The sequence below is a fragment of the Sinocyclocheilus anshuiensis genome, unplaced genomic scaffold, assembly GCF_001515605.1.
Source record: "Sinocyclocheilus anshuiensis isolate Anshui unplaced genomic scaffold, SAMN03320099.WGS_v1.1 scaffold1342, whole genome shotgun sequence".
Lineage (NCBI taxonomy): Eukaryota > Metazoa > Chordata > Actinopteri > Cypriniformes > Cyprinidae > Sinocyclocheilus > Sinocyclocheilus anshuiensis.
Window position 1 is genome coordinate 118606 of NW_015554151.1, and position 14864 is coordinate 133469.

At 36.3% G+C, this 14864-nt stretch overlaps 1 protein-coding gene and 1 pseudogene across 3 annotated transcripts in view; one reads left to right on the forward strand and one right to left on the reverse strand.

The window, feature by feature from the left end:
- LOC107670690 (integrator complex subunit 8) overlaps window positions 1–6566 on the forward strand; it is a 20475-nt gene extending 13909 nt beyond the window's left edge. For all 3 annotated transcript variants that reach the window (XM_016463375.1, XM_016463376.1, XM_016463374.1), the window contains exons 17-28: window positions 962–1083; window positions 1257–1441; window positions 1633–1666; window positions 1765–1824; window positions 2037–2098; window positions 3573–3691; window positions 5369–5472; window positions 5593–5643; window positions 5732–5805; window positions 5901–5965; window positions 6117–6160; window positions 6410–6566. In XM_016463375.1, the coding sequence (XP_016318861.1) occupies window positions 962–1083; window positions 1257–1441; window positions 1633–1666; window positions 1765–1824; window positions 2037–2098; window positions 3573–3691; window positions 5369–5472; window positions 5593–5643; window positions 5732–5805; window positions 5901–5965; window positions 6117–6160; window positions 6410–6526 (1037 nt within the window). In that variant the 3' untranslated portion in view covers window positions 6527–6566. The remainder of the gene's footprint in view (window positions 1–961; window positions 1084–1256; window positions 1442–1632; window positions 1667–1764; window positions 1825–2036; window positions 2099–3572; window positions 3692–5368; window positions 5473–5592; window positions 5644–5731; window positions 5806–5900; window positions 5966–6116; window positions 6161–6409) is intronic.
- Window positions 6567–6877: 311 nt separating this feature from the next.
- Window positions 6878–14311, reverse strand: LOC107670689 (G1/S-specific cyclin-E2-like; annotated as a pseudogene).
- Between the last annotated feature and the right edge of the window lie 553 nt (window positions 14312–14864).

Sequence of the window (14864 nt, forward strand, 5' to 3'; positions counted from 1 at the left end):
TATATATACATATATATATACATATACATATATATATACATATACATATACACATACACATATATACATACATACATATATATACACACATACAGGTGCATCTCAATAAATTAGAATGTCGTGGAAAAGTTCATTTATTTCAGTAATTCAACTCAAATTGTGAAACTTGTGTATTAAATAAATTCAATGCACACACACTGAAGTAGTTTAAGTCTTTGGTTCTTTTAATTGTGATGATTTTGGCTCACATTTAACAAAAACCCACCAATTCACTATCTCAACAAATTAGAATACTTCATAAGACCAATAAAAAAAATTTTTTTAGTGAATTGTTGGCCTTCTGGAAAGCAAACACACACATACATACAGTATATATATATATACTGTATGTATGTGTGTGTGTGTATATATATATACACATATATGTGTGTGTGTGTATATATATATACACATATATGTGTGTGTGTGTATATATATATACACATATATGTGTGTGTGTGTATATATATATACACACACACACATAAACATACATACACATATATTATATATATATTATCATATATATATTATTACGTCAGCTGTTGCAGACAAATGCTCTCTTAACATGATCTTTAGCTTAACATGAATCGGAGCAAATCTTTCACACTCACTTCTGGGAGTGCAATGAAATTGTAAAGAGAAATAAATGAATCTGACCTTAGATCAGATATCTACACAGAGTTGTTCATCTAGGCTTTTAAGGCAGGTGAGCGTCAGATTTTGGCCTGAAAGGTAATGGCAATTTACTCAGGAGGCGATCAACCCAAATTGTGCAGGAAGAGTGAAAGTGTCGACTTTATTCTTTCATAAATTAAGCTCTTTGGGTTTATGTGCTTATTCTAATGAAACCAGATGAAGTGCAATTCATATTTTCGGGTAGGATGCTATTTAGCAGCTTGCAATGTTCTCCACGGCACAGATCTCCCGCTGCGTCAGATCGTCGGGGAGGAGTGTGTCGTGTTCATGCTCAACTGGAGGGAGAACGAGTATCTGACGCTGCAGGTGCCACAGTCACTGGTCAACAGCAACCCGTATATAAAGGTATCCGCACTCTTCCCACAAATGCTCCTGTGCTTCATTGTCAGGAATAAAGTCACAGTCTGAAAATCTTTTCATATTTACACATTTTCTAGTAGGCGCAGACATGTTCTTGTGAGGTTTTGTTAGAATTGTTACCTCGGATCATGTCTTCTTGTGTTTTATTCTTCATGCAGCTAGGGCAGCTGATAGCGTCCACCTGTAAGGAGCTGCCAGGACCCAAAGAGAGCAGACGCACGGCGAAGGAGCTCTGGGAGGTGGTGGTGCAGATCTGCAGTGTTTCCAGCCAGCACAAGCGTAGCAGTGACGGTCGAGTGAGCCTTCTCAAACAGAGAGCGTCCTCGCTGGGCATCCTGCCCCGGTGAGACACGGGGACCGCTCCATAGAGAATAACTCTAAAACCTGCCTTAGATGACTTCCAGAGGACAAAAAAAAATACAGAGCCTGTTTCAGCGTCTGCAATATAATATATAAAAACATGATCACAGCGTGTGTTAAATAACTCCATGTCATGTTAATGCATTGTTATATTTTCTTTTGTTGTGCTTTTAGGAGCAAATTCATGACTTTTATGAAAAAACTACGGGTAAGTGTAACATTGCCAAGTACACAGCATTACATAAAAGTATCTTAAATATAGAGAACTTCCAGTATTAATCTCTAATATAATTTTTGGGGTTTTAGGAGCCACTGGTTTTGACAACGCTCATCTCTTTGTTTGTGCGGCTGCACAATATTGTACGGGTATGTGCTATCAATGGAAGTTATTTGTTTTTGTTTGTTTTTTTAGATTGTAATTGTTTTGGTTGCCGTTTTATTATTTTTATGTCATACTGTAGGATGACTTAAAACGAATTAGTGAAGTATGTAATACAAATAACAACAGAATAGGTACTATAATGGGAAAATCTTATTTCTGTGGATTGATTGATGTGTTTTTTATTTCTATTTCTCAGGATGATATAGTGAATGAAGTGACAGCTGAGCATATCTCCATATGGCCTTCATCTCTGGCCAAGTATGTCACAACTAATGAAATGCCATTAGAAATGCTCCTATGTTTAAAGGGGTGGTTCACTGGGTTTGTTCTAGGCTTGATTGTGTTTATGGGGTGCAGTCTAACGTGTTAATGCTTAGTTTTTTAAAAAACGCATTATTTTTCACATAATTTACCTTTATTCCACACCTCTCTGTCCCTTCTCTGAGAAGCGCACTGATCATTTCCTGCTTTTATGAAGCCCCTCCCTCAGAAATAGGCGATGGGCTCTGATTGGTTAGCTAGCCCAGTGTGTTGTGATTGGCTAAACCGCCTCTAGCGCAAGTCTAACGTCCCGCCCCTCACCTTGGCGGCATGTGCTCCGGTTGTATTGTAAACAACTGCATCGTTAATATCGCTTATCAGTTTGAGCACTATTGAGAAGCAGAGGATAATATTGAAGAGGATCATGCAGAACCTGGCTGCACATGGCTTTTAATGGTAGGCCTATGTTTTTTGTTTGTTGTTGTGTCATACTTTTAGATACGCTGTTATTTGTAAAAGCGACTGCTTATGTTAGCTTTTAATATACAGTTTTATCCTGATTAAAGCTTTAATACAGTACGGCAACTGCACACGCGTCTATGTTTAACGCTTCTCATAACTATGTGAAAATAAGTGTATAATTAGCAGGGGACGCGAGGAACAGTATTAAGAGCCGCTGCTTTAGAACGTTGATTTTGAAACTTGTGAAATCGTTAGAAGACAGAATCGCGATTCATATATAAAATAGATTTTTACGTGCACCTCTAGTTTTCTCTTCCTCTCCTCTAAAGCAGTGCTGCATGGCATCGCCCCCTATGCTGCCTTTTCCCGAGGGCGTCCCTACCAGCCGTTTTTGTAGGCATTACACTGCCAGAATTTTAAAAGACGATATCTCCGTTTGCATTGAACTTTCAGCTTTGTAACTTTGCAGATATTGTTTATGCTCAAACAGCAACATTAGACACTATCTAACGTTAAAAAAAGTGAAATCGCAATGAACCACCCCTTTAAATCTGTAGATGTAATGATAGTTTGATAGTTTTGATGGTGTAATCTTGGTGTCAAATGTTCTGATGATGATGATGATGGTGGTGGTGGTGATGATGATGATGATGATGGTGATGATGGTGGTGATGATGATGATGATGATGGTGGTGGTGATGATGATGCGCTGTGATTGTTTACACTGATGTCATCGTCTCTCGATGGTGGTGATGATGATGATTGTGATGATGATGGTGATGATCATGGAGCTGGTGGTGGTGGTGATGATGTGATGATGATTGTGATGGTGGTGATGGTGATGATTGTGATGGTGATGATCATGGAGATGGTGATGGTGGTGGTGATGATGATGATGGTGATGATGATGGTGGTGATGGTGATGATGATGGTGATGATTGTGATGGTGATGATGATGATTGTGGTGGTGATGATGGTTGTGATGATGATGATGGTGGTGTTGATGCAGTTTACAGTCGGTGGATGTTGAAGCCGTGGTCGTCACGTTGAAGGAATTGGTGAACTATGCTCTCAGCCTCAACCCCAACAATCAGTCATGGCTCTGCACGCAGGCCGACATTTACTTTGGTAAGTTAAAGCTGTGTATGAATGAAACCCTGCACTCATACTGTAAAGATCCAATACTGAGGGGTCATATGATTCATATAACACTTTAAACAATACACATTGTTGCACAGCAGCTTTACAGAATTTTGTGTTAACGCTAAATTGTTTATATTTAACAGTTTATTGTGTATCGCTTTGTGTATGTGGTTATTTTTGTTGTAGTTGCAAGCTGGGCTAATTGATTTATGCTGTGATATGGAGGATTATGAATCTGTAAGGTTTGGCCTAATTACCATTAGGTGATGTGTATCACTGCCATGGTTAAGTAATGCCTATAAATATCAGGTTTTAAGATTTTAGTCATATCACCCAACCCCAAGCAGTTCAACTTAAAAGTAAATTTAAAGTCATGCTATAATACTTAAATTTACTCAAGGTCTGATGTGACTAAAACATACAGAAGTATAAAATATTTGCAATGTTTTGTTTTCATCAAAATATTTAACTATTTACACAGAGACTGATGCTGAATGTTCATAATTCTTTGAAAATAAAGTTTGAATTCCCGAATAAATGTTTTGACATTTAAACAATTAAAAACTCTTGGCCAAGTCTGTCAGATGCACAGTATTTCAGAGATGAGTTCAGAGAGATGCATTGATGAGTAATCTTTTAAAACAAAGCATAAAGCATTTTTTAAAAAGCAAAATATAAAAATATAAATTGTTTTCATGCCGAAAGTTCATTTTTTAAAAATAGGTCCAAATGCTAAAAGAATTATTAATATATAGGCCTGTCACGATAACAACTTTTTGTTGTGCGATATATTGCCCCAGAAATAATTGCGATAAGCGATATTATTGTCATTTTAAGACCATTTTATGCCACTGAATATATAATCATAATGTAACCGCATAATAATGCAAGAAGGCCTTCACACTTTCAAATGACAAACACTTAATTTAAGAATATTTAGATAATGGAAATCAAGTATTATAAATAAATAAGTAAATTAGATACCTTAAAAAACATTTTCTAACAAAAAGTGCAAAGTAACAAGTAGAAAAAAAGAAAAATGCACAAAAGAACCTGTATGGAGATTTTTCCATCTACAGATTTTTCCTTGACCTTCTTTTCTCTGTAAATTAAGGGTGCACACTATTGCTGAAAAACACAATCACTGCTTAGCAGTCAGATGTCCGTATGCACAAAGGCACAGATCCCTAAACTAGGCCATATCTGCAGATGAAACTTTTTTTGTAGAAGCATTTTTTTCTATTTGAACTAGCACCTTATGACTACTACACCATGTTATGTACAAGAAGCTGCAAAAGACACAAGACGCAAGTGGAATGTACAAAACATTTTTTTTTTATGTTATTGTTTTTTTTTATGTAAATATAATGGACGATATATTGCGTCACCAAAAATGATTGAGGTCATGTACATATATTGTGCGACAAGTCGATATATTGATTATTGCAACAGACCTATTAATATAGTACTTGTAGATTTTTGTCAGGTTAGAAATACAGAGAAAGCATTTAAAAAACAATAATTTTTTTTTCCCCTCACAATTTGATGTTTACAGAATTGTATTGAAAAATTAGTCATTCAAAATTACTTTGAAAAACATACTTCAGTTAAAGTTTTTACTTATTAAATTAATTAATTTTATTTTTTCTTCTGTTGTTTCAGTGAGCAGCCAGTATTCTGCAGCGATGCATTATTACCTGCAGGCAGGGACCGTGTGCTCCGATTACTTCACTAAATCCGTTCCTCCTGACGTTTACACCGACCAGGTGCTGGAAATCTGCAGAACACTGTTGTGAACGAATAAAGAAAACCCTTTCACTTCTACTTTTGGATTGGTAGTAAAATGCCCTGTAGAGATAGTACTGACACGCTGAATGTTTCTGCAGGTTCTGAAGAGAATGATCAAGTGTTGCTCGCTGTTGAACTGTCACACTCAGGTAACAAACCGCATCGGTGTACTGTCACCAGTCTCGTCTCAGAGGATTGCATTGGCTGATACATGATGTCCTTGTGTGCACTCTGCAGGTGGCTGTTCTCTGCCAGTTTCTGAGGGAAGTTGACTACATGACTGCATTCAAAGCTCTACAAGAGCAAAACAGGTGAACTCGCAATGCATCAATACCCGCTTTACAAAATAGTTCATAAACTTTCTAGTCAGAAAGGAACTTCATTGCATTTTTCTCCATTCCATCAGTCATGACTCTATGGATTCGTTCTATGGCTACATCTGGGACGTGACGATTCTGGAATATCTGACATGTATCCTTTTTAAAGAAGACCCAATCTCAGACCAACACGAGTCCGCTGTTATCAGTTCATTTGCAAATGTGTTAAAAATGATTTGAATAACCCGGTTTTCAGCACATCTGATATTTTCCGTCTATTGTTTTACCGTAACTTTTGCCTTTAGACATTCATCATAAACGAGGAGAGGGTGACAAAAGACAAGTTGCGGTAAGACGATTTATTTATCTGTATTTCAAGAATCAATTAGGCCACATAGTTTCTAAAACATTTATTGTAGATAGTGTAGAAATGCAATCTAACAATATCTACCAATATTTAATTTCAGTGCAGATTCAAAGCAAGATTTGTACAAAAGTTGCTTGATTTTCAGATGGCACAATTGGCCATCACAAAGGAATCTAAAGTAGCTCAGTACATGGATATGAAGGTAATGATGGTTAATCTCTTTGAACACAGATCAAGGCCATCGGACAGACAGAGTTAAACTCCAGTAACCCAGAGGAAGTCCTGCAGCTTGCAGCGCAAAAAAGGAAGAAGAAATTCCTACAGGCCTTGGCTAAACTCTACTTTTAAATTAATTACAAAAGACTGTTTGTTTGTTTTTTTAAATGGGAAAAAAAAAAATCAAAAACATTTTTCAAATAAATATGCCTACGCTAATTCAGGTTGTCTCCTATTTTTATAATGTACAAATGTATACAGAGGTGTGTGTGCATATATATATATATATATATATATATATATAACACACACACACACCAATTTTCACAATTATGTGTCAATAAGGAACAATCAAATGCACAATTTAATGCCTTTGGTAAAGTTGAAATTAGTATATATATATATATTTAAACATCTTACATTCTATATACAAATGAACAGTATACTTAAATTATGCTGTATAATAAAGAACATTGTGCTGACAGGAAATTTGATATTTTCATGAATCACATTTTAAGTAATCATTTGAACTCGAAAAATAAAATAGAAAAAAACAAAAATACCACACTAGCAATTCCGAGGCCTGCTCTTATTTTTTGCACAATTATTTTTGTACTATAAAGTATAAGAGAACCATAACCCAACACTGGGGAGCATAAGTTGTCTGTTCAGAACACAAAACAGCGCAGTTTCTTAAAGCCTATTTTGTTAACTTAAATAGCAGTTCAAGCCCTGTGCACATAGTACATATTACAGTTTTACAACTTATGACCTGAACTTTGAGATGAAGTCTAGAATTAGAGTGACGGTAAAAATCACAGTACACTGATCATGCTGTGTGAACACTAGTGTTAGCTGGGTTTCTCAGCACTGCTGGGTGGTGTTGGTGGGAAGAAGTGCTCCAGGCTTTCTGACTGTTTCTCCTGAGCCTCTTTCTGTAAATGAGAACGACAATGACTTGAGAACTGTTAAATGCACCTGGCTGAAACAATGCCACTGCAGAACCAAATGAGCACATGCTGATGATTCTGTTCCTCATACCACGTCTGAACTTCAACATCCATTGACATCTTAAGTCGCTGGGGTATATTTGTAGCAATAGCCAAAAAAACATTGTATGGGTCAAAATGATCGATTTTTATTTTATGCCAAAAATCATTAGGACATTAAGTAAAGATCAGGGGCCTCATTTATAAAATGTTGCGTAAAAACCATCCTAAATTTGTTCTAAGATAATTTCTCAAAAGTGCGTAAGTGCGATTCAGAGAAAACGAAAGTGTCTCTTTTATGGTCCAGGGTCACATATTAGTTAAGCACTAGACCCACCAGCATGCAGAGGTAGTCCCCGTGTGTCTGAATATTGTGTCTGTCCTCAGACGGCACTTGGCCAAATTCCTTCAGCTGTGCGCTCTTATAACACATCAAGGTCTCCACGAAAGGAGCCATCCAGTTCACACACATCTCAATGGCCTCCCACTTCAGTCCTGTGTGGAGGACAAACACTTCGTCTGATCTACGCTGAGACACTTCAACATGTTCATAACTGCTACTCTTCACACTCTGCTCAGTAACAAACTACACAACTACAATGCAAATTTTGATGCAGTTATATTTCTTTTTAAAAATGTATGTTTGTAATTAGTAACTACGTAAGAACGTGTGTGCCGTTTATGGCAAAACGTCCAAGGTATGTTTTCCAATATGTCACTAATGTTAATCAAACAACAAAACACAGCTTTAACAAAGATTCATCTAAGATTAATTCATACAGTGAACACTATGCAGTGTTATTTTACACTTATTAAATTTCTGTACATGAATACTAGTTTATTTGATCTATGCTTGTAATTTGTGTATTTGTTCTTTTTTTCTTTTCCTTTTTTTTTTTACTGACTGTTCACTTGCCTTTAATCATGTTTGAACTTTCTTAGGCTATAGTTTTTGCTGTAGTATATGAAGAAGTATACTTAGTATACTTTAAGTAATAAACGGAAAGCAAAGTTACATTGATATAAAATAAGTGGCATTAATGTTTTTGTTCACATTGATGTTCAAATTACATTTTCTGATTTGTGACATTACTTTTTATGTACGGCTAAAACACTGCTGGTCACTTTCAGAAGTTGTAGTGATGCTTTCATTTCCAAGAAAGAATGTGAAACACATATTGGTTATATAATTTACATGTTAAAATATTTAAAAATATAATTTTTAATGATTTTACACACTTAAGTCAATATCGTATCGCACATTGAATATCGCATTATTTAACAAGGTATCGCATATCGCATTTTTCTTCAATATGGCACAGCCCTAGCTAATATAACAGTAGACCTTGCAAATGAATATCTTACCCGATACTTTTTGGACAACATCAGCTGACATGAAGTGGCAAAAAGCAGCTGCTGCTAAGACTCCATATTTAAAGTCCAAAGAGTTGATATCAAGGATGCACAAATCCAAGAGCTAAAACAAACAACACAAGCTGTCAAGATATTTTTATTAGATAATTTAATAGTGTATAATGGTGTGGAAAGTGTGTGCACCTGTGTGATCTGAATGTAGGTTTCCTGAGGAAACTGCGGCACTAATAGACTGCTGAGATCGTACAGTGAGGCGATCTGAATGTAGAGCTTCATCCACGAGAGCACAGTCTCTGGACAAAGATCCCACTTTAACGCCTGTCGAGTACATACAGACACATTTAAACAGCACACTTATACACACTAAAAGAAATACTTTCTCATTTAATTTTTTTATTAGATGTTTTTATGTTCCCCGTTTTCAACTTTACTACCTTGAGTCATCAAGACCTTACAATGCAAACATTAAAAGCAGGGACCCAATCGGTCCAGTAAATAATCGTTAAATTAAAAAAATTCATGATGTGAATGAGATTTGCCAAAAAATTGGTAATCAAAAATAAAGATGCATAAAATGCAACAAACCGAATTGTATATAATTGTTTTCAACATATTATGTTGTGTTTTTTATATCTATTTATCCATGTTTTGACATTTTATTGATAAAACTGATTTATGAATTTCTCTAATGATTTTTGCATCCTCATATGAAAGGACACAGAACCAGAAGTGATTTCTCTGTCCACACCTTCAACATGATCAGCTCCATCTGCAGGATCTCCTCCTCCAGACAGGCTCCGTCAGACACATAAGCCAGCTCGGTGATTTGTGGAGGATATATTTCCTATAAGAACAAGGAACATGCAGTGATTTGCAGTGATCTATTTCCCATGCAGACAGTAGCTCAAAATGAGATTAATTTATATTTGACACAGCATGCTGCTTGCGTTTAGAGTGGACTGTGAACTGTAGGTTAACATCACAACTTAACAAGTGCATAAATCAAGCATGTGATCAAAACAAAGTAAATGCAATCTTTTAAAGGGCTGGTTCACTGGTTTTGGGTGCAGTCTAACGTGTTAATGCTTCGTTTAAAAAAAACACCGCTCTGTCCCTTCTTTGAGAAATGCACTGATCATTTCCTGCTATTATGAAGCCCCTCCCTCAGAAATAGGCGATGGTCTCTGATTGGTTAGCTAGCCCAGTGTGTTGTGATTGGCTAAACTGCCTCTAGCACGTGTCTAAGCGTCCCGCCCCTCACCTCAGCAGCATTGTATTGTAAACAAGGCGTTGTTAATATCACTTATCAGTTTGAGCCCGATTGAGAAGCAGAGGATAATATTGAAGAGGATCACGCAGAACCTGTGCAAGCACGGCTTTTAATGGTAGGCCTATGTTTTTACGCGTGGAACATTATTGAGAACCGCTGCTTAGGGATGGGCGATATGGGCTTTAAAATATATCACGATAATTTCTGATATTTATTGCGATAACGATATCAATGACGATAATTTAGGGAATCCTGTTTCTTTAGAGCAGTGGTCACCAAACTTTTTAGGCCCAAGATCCCTGACCTCAGCCTTTATGAAAGATAAGATCTACCTATTGAAGAATTGATAGAAAAAGACATCCCAGATTGTACTTCAAATTTGAGGCATTTTACTTAGTATTGTAATTAGTGAATCCCTGATCATAGCTGATTCAGAATTCAGTACCAGCCGTTTTTGTAAGCATTAAACCGCCAGAATTTTAAAGACGATATCTCCGTTTGCATTGAACTTTCAGCTTCGTAACTTTGCAGATATTGTTTATGCTCAAACAGCAACATTACACACTAATGTTAAAAAAGTGAAATCGCAATGAACCACCCCTTTAAGTAAAAAAAAACAAAACTCTCCACTTCAGTTGTCACAGGCCAAAATATAGAATTCTATTATATTAAATTATACAATATTCTAATTCTAATCAATTATAAAAATTTAAATCAATAAAGAGCTTTTATTTTAATGGAAAACCGCAGACGCACCTCAAAGACCCTCTTTTGTTGAAAACCAATTTATAACCGATTCTAATTATACATTTGGAAGTGTTATGTTGTGCTTTCAAATGCACTGCGACCCAAACTATGCGTCTGCAGAGATTGAGTTTGTGTGAAACAGCATTTAATGTGAATCTAATCGCTCTGAGACCATGGGCGTCGCTAGGTCATTTTTAGGGGGCTATAGCCCCCCTAAAATGATTACTCAGCCCCCCTAAAAATTTTGCGATTAGCTCCATAAACTGTACACAAATTCGTGATCGCCTCAGTCCCCTTTAAATTTCATATGAAAACAGCGGCAGACTTCGGCTCCTCCCCGTCTTTCAGCGCGTTCTTCATTCTGCAGAGGCGCAGAGTGAGAAACAGAGGACAAGGTGTGTTTATCGATAGATTGTTACAATATCTGCATCTGTGCAGTTCTTTGTTTAGGTGTAGGGTGATAGAATATACATTTTGTACAGTATAAAAACCATTACGCCTATGGAATGTCCCCATTTAGATAGCTAAGTAAACGTGTGTGTGTGTGTGAGAGAGAGAGATCAGGATTCAGGAAGACTTGTATGGCTTATTCAGTACTCAAATGTTATACCTATCTATGCAGTACAGTGGAATACAATAAGTTGCAAAATGCAATAAGTTTAGTTTACCACCTTACCCTATTAGTCAATCATTTTTTATTTTATTTATATGTTTACTATTATTTTTTTATTATTATACCCTCATTGGGGGCTGAGTCCCCCTAAAACGAAAATCTTAGAATCGCCCGTCTGAGACACTGAAAACACTGGATCATGAGCTGCATGTATGTAACACATCAGGGTCAAACTATATATTTATATATAAATAACTGCAGTCTTTGCAATCTGATAACTGTACTAAACCACATCATGTTCTCAAATCCATGCATTGCTAGAATTCACAAAACTAACTGGCCAAGTAACAGCATTTCATAAACTCGCCAGCACTGATTTTTACTCAGTTTGGTGCTTACCCACAGTTAATTTTGGACACTGGCTGATATGCTACACAGAGAAACTAGCTGGCTCAGTGCTGTTGGAAAGCAATAATAAAATAAATGTATTTGAAAATCATTTTGCAGTTTGTTTAGTCTGTGTAAATATACACAGGAAATATTTCTAAGGTTGAAAATATGGAAACCCATAAAAATCACATCCCTGATTAATATTGAATTGTGCTCAAGCACAGCTCAACTAATTAGCCTTATAATGTAATATAATGTTTTTGTTTTTTTCTCAACGTGAAGCTGTTTTTGCACTGATGCCAGATTTGTTATGTGTTATGAATAATTTTATGTTGACCAGATGTAATACAATTTCAAGTCTAATGTGATGTTCATAGATTATATCGAGCAGAGAGTTATTAAACACTTGTATACCTCTATTTTGGATGAGATGAACAGAGCAGTGATTCCTATGAGCTGCAGTTGATCCTTCTGCACATCACTTTGGGACAACATGTACCTGTCAAAGAAGTCCTGAGCCAGGTAGAAGGTCTGTCTGTGAAGTGTGTACGATTCACACACCTACAGAGAGAGAAAGATGAAGAGCTGAAAGATATTTCTACAACCAGTTACTGACTCTAGTTGACTAGTCGATTCAACTTGTGATGTTTTCATGTTTTTTTTGCATTATCAAGGGAATAAACTAGAGAAAATGTCTGGGAGAGGGATTCTCTGACAAGTGCAATGCTGAACTTCAAATTTGCTGCTGTGAGCAAATGCTTTTAATACTTCCTATCCAGGAGTTTAAGCTTAAAACCTATTCACAAAACTCTTAAAGCAAGTTTTACTAAAGAACTCTTAATATAAGAGTAGACCTCATTGCTATAGATCAGGTCACTTTTTATGAGCCCGCTCTTTAAAATCGCCCACAGTTGGTTAGTAGAGAAGACATTAAACATTAGACAAAGACATTAGACATTAAAAACGTATCATGACTATTTTAGTGGCATTGCAATACATTCACACAATAAACTTGAATATTGCTGTTAGAATAATTCAAGCTCAGGATGTTTCCGTCTGGGAAGTCGGGGTCAATTTTAACATCTGTGTAATTTGCTTCACACTCACAGGCACATGTGCTTCCCACTACTATTCATTAGCCTGTATGTTCTAACCATAGACTGTAAAAAAGATGGACGACGCATCTCTACTTCCTTCCACTATAGAAAAGCGAAGCCAAAATATTCTCAGTATGGCTGCAGTAGTGATCATGAGGTGGAGCCGCGGTATCAAAGTCCCGCCCAAACTCCTGCGGACCCAATCACAAGCTCACAATCATGACACCACTAGGGGACAAAATAACGATCCACATAACAGAACATAAACCTGACAATAAAATCTATTAAGCTATTGTTAGCCTATGTATAACTGACTGGACAAGAGACTTTCTATTGATATTTCCACCTGTGCGTTCTAGACGGGCTGTCAGTCTTTAAACCGTTCGTTCAACTACACGTTCAAAATCGCTGATTCATTCAAAGAGAGACGTAATAAAACACACTGTTGAAATCATTTTAACTTTGAGCGCCACGTTCAAGGCTCAGCTGACCAGCAATGCGTCGATGCTAAGACAGAGACTTGGCTTTCCTTGGATATGACTACCCATTTTCACAATATATATGACTCGCAAGTAATCGCACATGCTCAGTTGATCTCTCTCTCATTCGCTGTCTGTTTAGGCTTGTTAAGTTCAAATCTATGGAGCCTCTATACAAATCTGCATGGTACACATTATGTTATCATTGCTAACTTATTTAATATTCAGCATGCACCTTATGAAAAAGAAAACACGCAAAAATCGCGGTTGCAGCGGTTGTTGCATTCCTTTGCGGTTTGCTCGTCAATAGCGTGGTATTGCGATATTACGGTTATTGTTTGTGATGTGATTTTAGTTACATTGTTCCGCCATTAGATGGCGACAAGATACTGTTTTTATGAGTGAGTCAGCAGTGAAGACTTTTACATTGAAAGAGACTGAAACAGGGTTGTGAACAAGGAAGTTGTTTTACTTTCAACAACAGCTGCAAATGCAGTGAGGAGCGCTGTCACCGGAAATCATCCTTAACAGATGAAAGGACAGTACGACAAAGATATCGCTTACCTCAGCGGACATTCAAACTAATGTTTTATTGTGAATATGAGATTGAGCTGAAGAATGAATGCTGTATCTGATGCAGGTAATCACACTCTCAGTGTACACATTATGTTATCATTACTAACTTATTTAATATTCAGTACACATGCACTGTGTAAAACAAGAAGGGCATAACCCTATGAAAAAAGAAAACATGCAAAAATCGCGGTTGCTGCGGTTCTTGCATTCCTCTGTGGTTTGCTCGTCAATAGCGCGGTATTGCGATATTGCGGTTATCGCGACAGCCCTAGACACCACACTCCGTTTTTACAGCATCAAATAACTAATTAAAAGCAAACTTATTAAGAAAAAGAACACTTGAACATACATCATAGGACTGCTCGATTATGGCAGAAATCATAATAACGATTATTTTGGTCAATAATGTAATCACGATTATTTAACACGATTATAAGTGGGCCACATTGACCAAAACTTTATACGAGTGATTTATTTAACGATAGCGATATATATCAAACATATATTTTCTGTAAATAAGGTTGCTGACATCTACATTTTGGAGACATTTAGAGATTGAGAAATTTCACAATTCTCAATACCACAGCAGAATACTAAGGTAACTAATATTAGTAAAAATAGAAAAAAAAGTCCTCAAATTATTGAAAATAATTAAAGTCAGTAATAAAAAAAAAAAAAGCAAAGGATAAATACAATAGAAAAAAAGATACAAATGGAACAGTGCTTTAAAATTTTCATGCAAGTCTAAAGTATTCAACAGCCTATTACAGAAACTGAATAATTGAATGTAAAATAAAATAGAATAGTCTTAACTCTAAGAATTACACTTCCTTTGTTTCTTATTAAAGCTACAAAAGTCCTTCAGTCAAGAGCAGTGAGTGATTTTCTCTTTGTATTTTGTTGTTTGATTAATATGAAGCCCACAGTCAGCAGCA